The sequence below is a fragment of the Taudactylus pleione genome, unplaced genomic scaffold (assembly GCF_031769625.1).
Source record: "Taudactylus pleione unplaced genomic scaffold, aTauple2 ptg001987l, whole genome shotgun sequence".
Lineage (NCBI taxonomy): Eukaryota > Metazoa > Chordata > Amphibia > Anura > Myobatrachidae > Taudactylus > Taudactylus pleione.
This window is the reverse complement of record NW_028286383.1, coordinates 1,455,519-1,470,321: the sequence shown is the minus strand read 5'-3', so window position 1 is coordinate 1,470,321 and position 14,803 is coordinate 1,455,519. Positions and strand designations below refer to the sequence as shown.

General features: G+C 46.7%; 1 protein-coding gene across 1 annotated transcript in view; it reads left to right on the top strand.

Annotated features, from left to right (window-relative positions):
- Window positions 1–2,400: 2,400 nt before the first annotated feature.
- Window positions 2,401–14,803, top strand: part of LOC148435882 (cytochrome P450 4B1-like) — a 337,638-nt gene continuing 325,235 nt past the window's right edge. Inside the window, exon 1 of the mRNA XM_088465384.1 lies at window positions 2,401–2,604. Coding sequence (XP_088321510.1) covers window positions 2,401–2,604 — 204 coding nt within the window. The remainder of the gene's footprint in view (window positions 2,605–14,803) is intronic.

Genomic DNA, 14,803 nt, shown 5'->3' with positions numbered 1-14,803 from the left:
TACTCACCTATGTAACCCTGTAGCATCGGTCCACTTGTCCGGTAAAGTATCCATAGGGGACCTGTGAAAAAAAACATACTCACCATCTCCTATGCGAGGTTCTGTCCTCTTCGTTCCAAAGTAGGCATCCCCGGACTTGGCAAAAAAAAAAACGAAAACGCGATCCGCGAACTTAGTACCGTTCTATAGAACGGTACTTCCCGAATGAGAGCTTAGCGGCGGGGTATCACCATGGAAACCCCGCTGCTAAGCGTTCATTGGCTGAGAGAGGTCATCTTCCGTCTCTCAGTCTCTCTGTGTGTGTGTGTGTGTGTGTGTGTGTGTGTGTGTGTGTGTCCTGTGTTTTTTTTAAACATTTTTTTTTACAGGTGAATTACAGGTACTAGTGGGCCCTTAATGCCCTGCATGCTGGTACTTATGGTTCTCCAAGTACCAGCATGCGGGGCAGGCTTGCTGGGACTTGCAGTTCTACTTGTAAAGACAATGTTTGATATTCTTTATTTACACCACACCACACAATCAATCCGCCACCAGGGGTGGCGGGGATAGCCCCGGTCTATCAGCCTGGGCCTGGGGTGCCCTGGAGAGGGTGACCCCTTTATTGGGGGGGTCCCCAGCTCTCCAGGGATCCCCGGCCTGGGCTGACTAGCGGTCAGGGCTGATGCTGCGGCTGGGGGACCCGGTGAAAGGGCTCCCCTGGCTGTGACATCAGCCCCCCGCTAGAAAAAGTCCAGTGCTGGTTCTGGAACATACAGGGGAACCCTACTAATTTTTTTCCCCTGTATTTCCAGAACCAGGACCGGATCAGAGCCTAGAGCTGGTTGCGCAGAATACGGGGGACCCCTACGTCGTTTGTCCCCTGTATTTAAGCACACCCAGCACTGGGTCACTAATGCCCGAGGCTGGTTGCTCTTTTTTGGGGGGGGGGGGGGCGGGCACGCCATTTTTTTCTTTTTTTACACAGGTTTTTTTTTTTTTTTTTTTTTTTTACCACAGCAGCACAGACGGGTCTCACGGACCCGTCAGTGCTCTGTGTCACTGTCAGTCACACAGATGCATGTAGCATGGATCTCACGAGTCCGTGCAACATGCAAATGAGCACCATAATGCTGATTGGCTGAGAGCCGTGACAGACGGCTCTGTCAGCCAATCAGCACTTTGCCCATTAAAGGCAAAGGCATTTTTTTTAAAATGGCCGCTCGAGGCAAAACCTCGAGATCCGACAGCAGATCTCGAGGTTTTGCCTCGGGAGAGGGATCCGGGGCAGACAGGGAGATCCGAGCTTGGGCGCGGATCGCGACGGATCCCCGAAGTTCGGGTGGGTTCGGTTCTCAGGGAACCGAACCCGCTCATCCCTAGAGATAATTAGCTTTAGAACTCGCATGGAGTTCTAGCTAATTATAGGTGGAATTCATCATTCCTCCTCTCCATAAGTATCTATTCCGGTAGCTGTCATTTTTGCGATGACAGCTTTTCGGGAAATAGATACTTTTCCTGCCTACACTACCTTATCGCATCTGGTAACAGTGCTGCACATGCGCTGTTACATCCGTAAAACCAGTGCATGCGCAGCACTGCCTACAGATGCGTTAAGTTTGTGTACCCCCCCCTGACCATCCCCACCCTACCTCCCCCCTCCGCTCACCTTCCCCCCCCCCGACTTACCTGTCCGCACAGCAGCCTCCGGCTCCGTCCTGCTGGTCTGTCATGTGGTTTCCCAGCAGACCGCATGTCAGATTTTTTTTTTTTTTCTAAACTTTCTTGTGCTCTGCTGGGAGCACACATGACAGACCAGCCTCCGGAGCCTGAGGACGGAGCAGAGCGCCAGAGGGACTCGTCGGGGGACCTGCACACGCGGATACAGGTAAGTCGATTCTGCTATTCGCCACCTCACAGTGGCAAATAGTAACTGCATCAAATTCCGAAAATTAAGAATTTTTTGAATTTGATGACCACAATTTCCACATCCCCATACTAATGTACTAATATCCCCATACTAATGTACTAATGTACTAATATCCCCATACTAATGTACTAATATCCCCATACTAATGTACTAATGTATGGGGAGTGTGGAAATTAACGCAGGGGGACTTAGCACAGGAGATATCTGTGAATATCTCCTTGCTAAGTGGCTACATGAATACCAAAATAACGTTATTTAAGGAAAATGTCCTTAAAAACGTTACTTTAGTGTTGATGAATAGGCCCCATAGAAAGATAAAAGAGCTCAGATCACTGTGACACCTAGCACTCATGTGACCCCTGGGGTAAAGTGCTCCCTGTGCTATGTACTAGCTGCAGACAGTGCTGGGAATGTGCTGGGTCTCTGCCATCATTGGTTAGTCTGACTCCTGTAAGCTATAAAAGCTGGAACACGCACACTGAGTCAACAGGGACATGGCACAATCAGCAGACAAGGTGTCAGGCAGCCCATGGCTGCACCTAGATTTCTATTACTGCCTGCAGCTGGCTGCTGTGCTCTGCCTGCTGTCTGCTGTGTTCAAAGCCGTCCAGGTGTTCATGAGCAGGAGAAAACAGGTGGACATCTTACGGCAGTTCCCTGGTCCCCCTGTGCACTGGCTGCTGGGGAACGTGAATGAGGTGAGTCTGGTGCAGGATGAATGGAGAGCAGTACATAGAGATACCTGTATGTGATACCTGTGTCCCCCTGTGCACTGGCTGCTGGGGAACGTGTATGAGGTGAGTCTGGTGCAGGGGGAATGGAGAGCAGTACATAGAGATACCTGTATGTGATACCTGTGCACTGGCTGCTGGGGAACGTGAATGAGGTGAGTCTGGTGCAGGATGAATGGAGAGCAGTACATAGGTACAGTATCACATACAGGTATCTCTCTGTGTCCACACTAAGGGCCTGTGTCAGACTTGGGAATAGAGGGCGATATCTCTCTCAACTGTGAACCTGAACAAACTATACTGCAATTGAAGCGGGGTAAATACATAATGTTTTTTTCATGTGGGGTAAATACTGGCTGCTTTTGCATGTAGCCCACAAATACTGCACAGCTTCATTATTACTCTACAATTTAGATCCCAAAATTTGGATCCCAGGAAATTCTTGTCTTAGGTTAATAACCAATTATTGCCCTTCTTGAGATCCGTGCAATACTGAAAATGATTATGACATGAATATGGATATACAGGACATGTGCAATATCTATATATTGTTTACAGCAATTTGCACTTCACAGGGATAGGTGCAATATTGCTATAGATAATTACCCCAATGGTTTATTAATGCTAATGACCATAAATAGAACAAGGAAATGTGCAATAAATGTGATATGTGCAAACAATTATGATCATTTATTATATTTACATATTGTCACACAGGGAGACGTACAATATATTTTGAGAGATTTGCGCAATTGTGTGGACTATGGTGGATAACATCGTTATGATATAATGTCCATTCTGTATGATGAAATAACCATTATACAAGGATACGTGCAATAGTGATACTTTTATAATAATTAACTAAGAACTTTCACAGGGACACGTGCAATTGTGTCATATGATCATTTATTATATCTATATATTGTATGATTAAACTACCACACAGGGACATGTTATTGACACGTTTACATCAATTAACCAAGCGCTGTCACAGGGATACCTGCATCTGTGTTATATATAACTGCTATTTATCAGGGATGAATGCAATATTGTGGTGTATACTGGTTACCATTACTGAGTTGAGTGCACTGTTTTTCTATCCCGTTTCGTGTTTTCATATATGTTCACCTTACAATTATCTAACCATTTAGTGACGTAATTTTTTGTCACTTATTTTTCTTAGAACATACCTTTTAATCAATATCTTTTAACAATTTACAATCATATCATAAGATTTATCTATATAAAGAGTGCCCCAAAAAGGATATTTCCTTCTTTTTGCCTGTGCAATATTGAATATAATAGAACATTGCATTATTTCCTGGGTGCACCACCAACATACTATTATCTTTAAAGGAATTCTATATCCAGTAACATTATAATATTGTTGGTATTTTTACGTTCAATTTGAGTGATTATTTTATTCATCCACTGCATTAACTCTATCCCTAATCCCCCTTTTCCCTAATTTACCAACAATTTAGATGTCAGATTGGAAACACTTCTCCCAAATCCTAATCTCTGTGCTCATGTTACACCTGCCCCCCTGCAGTACAGCACGGTGTTACCAAGATGTACAGTTACTGGCTCTATGTTACTCTATTCCCAAATCTAATCTCTGTGCTCGTGTTACATCTGCCCCCCCCCCTGCAGTACAGCACGGTGTTACCAAGATGTACAGTTACTGGCTCTATGTTACTCTATTCCCAAATCTAATCTCTGTGCTCATGTTACATCTGCCCCCCTGCAGTACAGCACGGTGTTACCAAGATGTACAGTTACTGGCTCCTCTATTCCCAAATCTAATCTCTGTGCACATGTTACATCTGTCCCCCTGCAGTACAGCACGGTGTTACCAAGATGTACAGTTACTGGCTCTATGTTACTGTATTCCCAAATCTAATCTCTGTGCACATGTTACATCTGCCCCCCTGCAGTACAGCGCAGTGTTACCAAGATGTACAGTTACTGGCTCTATGTTACTCTATTCCCAAATCTAATCTCTGTGCACATGTTACATCTGCCCCCCCTGCAGTACAGCACGGTGTTACCAAGATGTACAGTTACTGGCTCTATGTTACTCTATTCCCAAATCTAATCTCTGTGCACATGTTACATCTGCCCCCCTGCAGTACAGCACAGTGTTACCAAGATGTACAGTTACTGGCTCTATGTTACTCTATTCCCAAATCTAATCTCTGTGCACATGTTGCATCTGCCCCCCTGCAGTACAGCACGGTGTTACCAAGATGTACAGTTACTGGCTCTATGTTACTCTATTCCCAAATCTAATCTCTGTGCACATGTTACATCTGCCCCCCTGCAGTACAGCACGGTGTTACCAAGATGTACAGTTACTGGCTCTATATTACTCTATTCCCAAATCTAATCTCTGTGCACATGTTACATCTGCCCCCCTGCAGTACAGCACGGAGTTAACAAGATGTACAGTTACTGGCTCTGTTACTCTATTCCCAAATCTAATCTCTGTGCACATGTTACATCTGCCCCCCTGCAGTACAGCACGGTGTTACCAAGATGTACAGTTACTGGCTCTATGTTACTCTATTCCCAAATCTAATCTCTGTGCACATGTTACATCTGCCCCCCTGCAGTACAGCACGGTGTTACCAAGATGTACAGTTACTGGCTCTATGTTACTCTATTCCCAAATCTAATCTCTGTGCACATGTTATATCTGCCCCCCTGCAGTACAGCACGGTGTTACCAAGATGTACAGTTACTGGCTCTATATTACTCTATTCCCAAATCTAATCTCTGTGCACATGTTACATCTGCCCCCCTGCAGTACAGCACGGTGTTACCAAGATGTACAGTTACTGGCTCTGTTACTCTATTCCCAAATCTAATCTCTGTGCACATGTTACATCTGCCCCCCTGCAGTACAGCACGGTGTTACCAAGATGTACAGTTACTGGCTCTATGTTACTCTATTCCCAAATCTAATCTCTGTGCACATGTTACATCTGCCCCCCTGCAGTACAGCACGGTGTTACCAAGATGTACAGTTACTGGCTCTATATTACTCTATTCCCAAATCTAATCTCTGTGCACATGTTACATCTGCCCCCCTGCAGTACAGCACGGTGTTACCAAGATGTACAGTTATTGGCTCTATATTACTCTATTCCCAAATCTAATCTCTGTGCACATGTTACATCTGCCCCCCTGCAGTACAGCACGGTGTTACCAAGATGTACAGTTACTGGCTCTATGTTACTCTATTCCCAAATCTAATCTCTGTGCACATGTTACATCTGCCCCCCTGCAGTACAGCACGGTGTTACCAAGATGTACAGTTACTGGCTCTATATTACTCTATTCCCAAATCTAATCTCTGTGCACATGTTACATCTGCCCCCCTGCAGTACAGCACGGTGTTACCAAGATGTACAGTTATTGGCTCTATATTACTCTATTCCCAAATCTAATCTCTGTGCACATGTTACATCTGCCCCCCTGCAGTACAGCACGGTGTTACCAAGATGTACAGTTACTGGCTCTATATTACTCTATTCCCAAATCTAATCTCTGTGCTCATGTTACATCTGCCCCCCTGCAGTACAGCACGATGTTACCAAGATGTACAGTTACTGGCTCTATATTACTCTATTCCCAAATCTAATCTCTGTGCTCATGTTACATCTGCCCCCCTGCAGTACAGCACGGTGTTACCAAGATGTACAGTTACTGGCCCTATGTTACTCTATTCCCAAATCTGAACCAGGTCCTAAGTTCTTCCTTTCCTTTATGTCTCACTGTATGGATGTAGCAGAATCCCGATTGATTGGACCTTGAGTCAGAGACGTGCTCTATGCCGACGATTTCATGGTTGTGCGATAATTGGCAATGTGCGCATGTGTCTGATAGTACCATAGTCGCTCGCAGTCACTATTTGCTCACAGTGTGATTGACAGTCAGTGAGCTTTAATGGGAGGTAACGGTAACACATTTAGAGGCGTGTCACATCCTGTGATCCCGTACGCAAGAAGTGCGTCTCCGGCATCTCAGTTTCCGCGCCCATTCTGCACGTCCATAGGGTTACTCAGAAGACCAAAAATCGCATTATATGCGGCCGATGCTGCCTCTGTGTACGCAGAAGCTTGGATTTGCTAAGCCGCATGTGGCATCTCAGTAACGTACAAATCTGAATCCGGTTCTATAAACACTGCTGAAGGCGTCTCTGCTTTATTCTGTAGGAGCAAATGCAATTATGGAGGCGAGGTTACATTTGCCGGATTTCAGTAGGCAGTGAGCGGTTTGTACGGTTACAATGCAACTTGGTGTTGATGTGCGGCAATTTGTGACTGGTTTGAAAACCCCAAATCACCAGCAGTTTGAGTTAAACAAATGTCAGGCAATGGCGTAAGCTGTCGGCTACTCAGAAGCACCTTCACTGTTTATTTCATTTTTGGGGTATAGTGTTATTGACCAATTTTTATTCAGAACACAAAAAATTGGGTGGAGAGTTGCAGCAAAATATGATTCATTTTCTAGCCCCAAAAATTTGCAAAATCTGTAGATGGCAGCGAATAGTCCTAAATTACGTGTCCCTCCTGGGTGTGGTGTCCGCAGGTCATTACTCACAAGCCACACCACAGCTCCACCCCCAAACAGAGCAGCATGTCAGTCACACCCTCGTTTCCAGGAAAGGTGATGAGCAACACCACCGCTCCACCCCCAAACACAGCAGCATGTCAGCCACACCCTCGTTTCCAGGAAAGGTGAACAGCCACCCCCCCGCTCCACCCCCAAGCACAGCAACATGTCAGTCACACCCTCGTTTCCAGGAAAGGTGATGAGCAACACCACCGCTCCACCCCCAAACAGAGCAGCATGTCAGTCACACCCTCGTTTCCAGGAAAGGTGACCAGCCAAACCCCCAGTAAGCCAAATGCAGCAGCATGTCAGTCACACCCTCGTTTCCAGTAAAGGTGAACAGCCACCCCCCCACTCCACCCCCAAGCACAGCAGCATGTCAGTCACACCCTCGTTTCCAAAATTGGTGAAGAGCAACACCCCCGCTCCACCCCCAAACACAGCAGCATGTCAGTCACACCCTCGTTTCCAGTAAAGGTGACCAGGTACACCCCCGCTCCACCCCCAAACACAGCAGCATGTCAGTCACACCCTCGTTTCCAGTAAAGGTGAACAGCCACCCCCCTGCTCCACCCCCAAGCACAGCAGCATGTCAGTCACACCCTCGTTTCCAGGAAAGGTGACCAGTCACACCGCCGCTCCTCCCCCAAACGCAGCAACATGTCAGTCACACCCTCGTTTCCAGGAAAGGTGATGAGCAACACCACCGCTCCACCCCCAAACAGAGCAGCATGTCAGTCACACCCTCGTTTCCAGGAAAGGTGAACAGCCACCCCCCCGCTCCACCCCCAAGCACAGCAGCATGTCAGTCACACCCTCGTTTCCAGGAAAGGTGACCAGTCACACCGCCGCTCCTCCCCCAAACGCAGCAACATGTCAGTCACACCCTCGTTTCCAGGAAAGGTGACCAGCCAAACCCCCAGTAAGCCAAATGCAGCAGCATGTCAGTCACACCCTCGTTTCCAGTAAAGGTGAACAGCCACTCCCCCACTCCACCCCCAAGCACAGCAGCATGTCAGTCACACCCTCGTTTCCAAAATTGGTGAAGAGCAACACCCCCGCTCCACCCCCAAACACAGCAGCATGTCAGTCACACCCTCGTTTCCAGTAAAGGTGACCAGGTACACCCCCGCTCCACCCCCAAACACAGCAGCATGTCAGTCACACCCTCGTTTCCAGTAAAGGTGACCAGCCAAACCCCCAGTAACCCAAATGCAGCAGCATGTCAGTCACACCCTCATTTCCAGGAAAGGTGACCAGCCAACCCCCAGTAACCCAAATGCAGCAGCATGTCAGTCACACCCTCATTTCCAGGAAAGGTGACCAGTCACACTGCCGCTCCTCCCCCAAACGCAGCAGCATGTCAGTCACACCCTCATTTCCAGGAAAGGTGACCAGTCACACCGCCGCTCCTCCCCCAAACGCAGCAACATGTCAGTCACACCCTCGTTTCCAGGAAAGGTGACCAGCCAAACCCCCAGTAAGCCAAATGCAGCAGCATGTCAGTTACACCCTCATTTCCAGGAAAGGTGACCAGCCAAACCCTCAGCTCCTCCCCCAAACACATCAGTCATGCTGCAGCTTGAGAGGGTCTGTGGGTGAGATCACAGGATCCATTCTGCACATGTGCAGACCACGCTCCATCACAGATGTATGCTAACCATCGGGTTAGTTTACATCACTGAATTAGGCCCCTTTATAACTACCCAATGTACACACACATACACACATCTGCTGACATGTTTGTGCCCCAATGCATAGTGCCACACATTTGTGCCCCCAATACATAACATTCCACACATTTGTACCCCCAATACATAATATTCCACACATTTGTACCCCCAATATATAATATTCCACACATTTGTGCCCCCAATACATAATATTCCACACATTTGTACCCCCAATACATAATATTCCACACATTTGTGCCCCCAATACATATGCCATGTAGCTGTGGTCCAAATGTATTGTGTGTCACATAGCACATAGGGCAGCACAGATGGTGTAATGGTAGCATTACTGCCTCACAGCACTGAGGTTGTGGGTTCAATTCCCACCACGGCCCTAACTGTGTGGAGTTTGTATATTCTCCCTGTGCTTGCGTGGGTTTCCTCCGGGTACTCCGGTTTCCTCCCACTTTCCAAAAATATACTGGTAGGTTAATTGGCTCCCAACAAAAATGAACCCTAGTGTGTATGTGTGTGATAGGGAATATAGATTGTAAGCTCCACTGGGGCAGGGACTGATGTGAATGGCTAACTATTCTCTGTAAAGTGCTGCGGAATATGTGTGCGCTATATAAATAACTGGCAATAATAGCTGTAAATTATGTCACATATTACACACATGTGCCCCAAATTCTTCATATGCCATACAACTGTGCCCCCAAAACATTATGTCACATATCTGAGCCCTAATACATATTTATGCCACACACCTCTACCCCAATATATGTCAGTACTTATTAACCCCCGACACTCTAACTCTTTCAGCACTCATTAACACTAGTACACACACATGTCTCTATTTGTCCAGCTTACCGCCCGATGAGTGGCCCCGCCCTCAGCTCTGCAAGCAGTATCTGTCTATACAGAAGTGAGGCTGAGTTGTTGCTGCAGTCCCAGGAGCTCCACAAAGCTGGTGAGTCTTAGCTCTAAAAATGATTATAATAAATAAATAAAGAATATGTTTATAAGTTATAAATATCTTCTTTGTATTTTTTAAATAATTTTTATATCAAATCTCAGGAGTATGACAGGGGAGCTCTGCCTCCCTGCCTGCACATCCCTGCCCCCTACATTAACCCACCCATTAATCCTGTCATCTCACCAAAATGTTATAACATATACTTTACCAGGCTCCACTCAGCAGTAGCAGCTCTGCATGTTGTCTAGGGAAGGGGCAGGCTAGTACATAGAGGAAAGGACTGGAGGAGAGGGATGGGGTGGCCACCACTACTGCTGACTCTACTGCACTTAAAAGGTGAGAGTGTAGTGCTGGGGGAGTTCCTGCATCAACGTTGGTCACCAGTAGTCCCAGATGAAACTAAAAGAGATCTTTTTTTGTGGACTCAGCGGTACCCTCCAGTGGCTGGCTCCCTTAGGCAGCCATCTAAAGCTACCTAATGGTAGCATCGGCCCTGGCCCTGACCATATTTTTTCATCTCCCCCCTCACCCGGTGTCTACAGAATCTTCATATACAACCTTTTTCACCTCTATCCCCACCATAGTGTTCTCCACCACTTTCTCCCCCTCTCTCTCCTCCTCTCTGTTATCTCTGTTTCCCTCCCCGACCTCTCCCATTCCAATATTTTCTTTTCTTACCCCACCATGGTCTGACTAACCCATAATAAATCCCTGCTCTCTCCTTTCTTTCCCTGCCACCTCTCCTCTCCTCTGTCTGCATAATACTAAACTCCTTCACTGCCTACCACCTGCAGTTTCCCTTCCTAGCTCAGAGGCCACACCATCACTACACTCTCTTCATCTCAGTCCTCCAAATTAATCTCACTTCCATGATACAGCAACCCTGATAATCTCATTCATATCTCTCTCTCTCTCAACTCCATGCATCTCCTAGCCATCACCAAAACATGGTTTTCCCCCTCAAACACCACTTCACCTGCATCTCTCTTCTCTGGGCGCCTTGTGTTCTCTCACATTCCCCATCCAGGGGGTCACCAGGGTGGTGGTGTTGGGGTCCCTCTATCCTTCGGTCACTTCTTCTAGCTCATACCCTCAGAAACATCCCTTTCATTCAAAGTTCATGCTATTGACCTCTTCCAACCTGATACCTGCTGTCATTTATCATCCCCCTGGCCCAACCTCAAAATTCCTTGACACCTTTTCTTCTTTGTCCCTCACTTCCTCTCTTCAGACTTTTCCAAACATCTTGGGGAACTTCAATATCACTATCCATGTCCCCTCAGAATGCTCTCTCTCTAAACTCCTTTCCCTCACATCAGCATTTGGTATCTCCCAATGGATGTCCTCACCCTCCCATGTAAGTAGACACTCATTTGATCTGGTCTTCACTCACTGTTGTGACAATTTTGATTACACCATTCACCCCCTCTCTAACCATCACTTTCTCTTTTTTATCTTATCCCTCACTCCCTCTCTATCTCTGCCTCCCAAGGCCACCAGCACTAAGCAAAACATGAGGCTCGTGACACTTTTTCAATTTCCTCTTTGCTCGAGTCACTACTTTCCTCCAGTGTCTCTCTCCTACCCTGAGCAAGCCACTTCCCTATACAACACATCCCTTACTTCTGATCTTGACTCTGTTGCTCCAGTGGTCACTACTTACCTTTACAGATCCACACCTCAACTGTGGCTTTCCAAATGCACCAGATACCTGTGAAAGTGCTCACAAACTGCTTAGCGACAGTGAAGGAATCACTTTCAATTTTAACTTTATGTTCTCAACCTACAGTGCTGCTCTCTATCTCTCGAAACCTTTCAAGAACCTAATCTCCTCCCAGTCCTCAAATCCCTGTCATTTCTTCACCACTTTCAATCCCTCCTCTGCCCCTTCCTCCTCATCTCACCTCACTCTTTGCTCTTACTTTGCCACCCATTTCACATCTAAAATTGACTCCATATGTAAGGATAACACATCCCACCATATCCTCAGCAACCCATCCCCTCCTTTCTAAGCCTACCGCTCCACATCCATCTTACCAACTCTGACTTCTTTCTCCCCAGTATCTGGATATGAAGTCATGGCCCTCATCTGGTAATCCCTCACTCCACCTCCACATTTGACCTTATCCCCTCCTACCTCCTCCACCACCTCTCACCTGTTGCCTGTTTTTATTTTGCCCATCTCTTCAATCTCTCCTTCTCATCAGGCACTGTCCCCTCTGCATTCAAGCATGCCCTTGTCTCTCCCACTCTTAATTGAGTGGGAGAGACAAGGGCATGCCCTTGTTCCTAACACACTCTCCAGCTACTGCCCCATCTCTCTTCTCTCATTTGCCTCCAAACTCCTTGAGTGCATTGTCTACAACCGCATTATCATCTTTATTTCCTCCCACTCCCTGCTTGACCCAATTCAATCTGGTTTTGATCCTCTTCACTCCACTGAAACTGTCCTCACAAAAGTCAACAATGACCTCCTTGCTGCCAAATCCAAGGACCACTACTCTTGCCCTCATTTATCTCGACCTCTCTGCTGGTTTTGACACTGTGGACCACCCTCTCCTCCTGTAAATCCTTCACTCCCTTGGTCTGCATGATACTGCCCTCTCCTGGCCGTCCTCCTACCACTCTTACTGTTTTTTTTCTCCACCTCCTATCATGACTTCACTAACTCACCCACTTCCACTAACTGTACTGTAGGTGTTCCCCAAGGTTCTGTTCTTGGACCTCTCCTATCATATCTATACTTAATCTTTAGGTGTGCTCATTAGCTCTTTTGACCTCCAATATCATCTCTGTGCTGTTAATACTTAGATCTACCTTTCCTGCCTTGACTTCTCCTCACTCATACAGATGGGTCCTCACACATCATTGCTGCAGTCATGCCACATAGCCCCTCCCAGGTCCAGTGCAATTCTTCTAGCATCAGGCATATTTTTTCCATCTTTTTGCTGAAAATGCATTGTAGTCGTAATGCAATGTGACTAGGATGCACCAGGAGACTGCACTGATTCATTTGATATGCAACACTTGTGTATCTGTGTACAACAGTCTCTGAGTCCATATACAAATTGCTATTGTGCCGCAGCCACAATTTTTTCCAGGCCAAGTTCCATTGTGCCCCGTATACAGACTCAGCCGCACTTATATATACAAATTGTGCATATCAAATTAATCAGTACAGTCTCCTGGTGCATCCTAGTCACATGATATTGTGATTACAATGCATATTCAGCAAAAGAGATGCAAAGAAGATGCCTGACACTAGCATGCATGGAACCTGGTAGCTCACTCACATGAGGCATCTTGTGCCGGTCTCGTATTGAGGCTAGATGTGTGAGAAAACATCTGTACCTCCAACTGCCTCTCTGCTATTTCTTCATGGATGTCCCGGAGCTTTCTTAAATGTAACATGTCTAAGACTGAGCTGATCATCTTCCTTATCTTCTGAATAGCCTCATCTCCCACAACTTCATTATCCATTGACAGCACAAACATCTCCTCTAGCTCCCAAGTGCGCTGTCTTGTTGTTATCCTTGATGCTTAGTTCTCCTTCAAACCACACATGCAGCACCTCTCACAGTCCTTCAGGTTCCACCTCAAAAATATTTCTAGTATCAAACCCTTTATCACCTTGGAAGCAACTAAGATTCTCATCCACTCACTGGTCATCTCCAGATTGGACCATTGTAACTTCCACCCTCCTGAATCCCAGTTCTCTACTCCAATCTGTCCTCAATGATGCTGATCATCTCATCTCCCTCTCCAAACATAGTACATCTGCCTCCCCTCTCCTTCAAGCCCCACAGTGACACCCCATTCCCTTTAGAACCCAATTCAAGCTTCTCACACTCACCTACAAAGCCCTCACCCAATCCTCTCCTATTTACATCTCTCATCTTATCTCCATTTACATTCCCGCTTGCCTACTTCACTCCACAAATGCACGCCACCTCTCCTGCCAATTACTTCCTCCAACTCCCTCCTACAAGATTTTGCCTGTGCTGCTCCCTACCACTGGATCTCTCTCCCTCTCCCTATGAGACTCTCCACCTCTCTACAAAACATCAAACGGGCTCTCAAAACTCACTACTTTATCACTGCTTTCCAGCTCTCATTCTAAATCGTTGCTTCATGCTCCTTCCTCCCCATCTACCCCATCTGTGTCACCCTTGTCTGTCTGCCCCTCCCCTTTAGAATATAAGCTCTCACAAGCAGGGCCCTCTTCCCTCATGTGCTTCACCTTACTTATACACAGGCCCGCCAAGAGCCGCGGCGGGCCTGGGTAAAAGGGGGCATGTTCTAATTGCGTTTTGATTTTGAATCTGGATTTTATTGAAAATAAAAAAACATTTTGCAAGGATTTTTGTGCCTGTATTAATGTTGATATCATTAACATTAATTTACAGTAAATGGATAACATCTGCTGTTACAATGATATATGAGTAACTATACAGTATTATACAAATTTATGGCAAAAGCAGTGAGCAACCAAGTAATATAGAATATTGCTCACCTGTGAGAGGTCTTCACACCAGGCACAGGCCAGTGTCAGATAGAGTCCAGGGTCTGATCCACAAATATCCTACAGGATGTTAAAGGAGCAGACAGAGGCTGGAATCAGAAGGCAAAGTAGCAGCAGTACTCTACACCATAGCAAGGCACAGGCTTTCCTAATTACCTAGCAAGAATTGCTGGGCATAGACAGTGTGAGCGGGTTCGGATTTCTGAAATCCGAACCCCCCCGAGCCCCCCCGATCCGAGTCCGATCCGAGTCAGGCTCGACTTTTCCCGCCTGACTCGGATCTGAAATCGAGGCAAAACATCATCATCCCGCCTTCCGAGTCTCGCGGGTTTTGGATCCTATATAAGGTACCCGCGTCGGCGCCATTTTCTCACT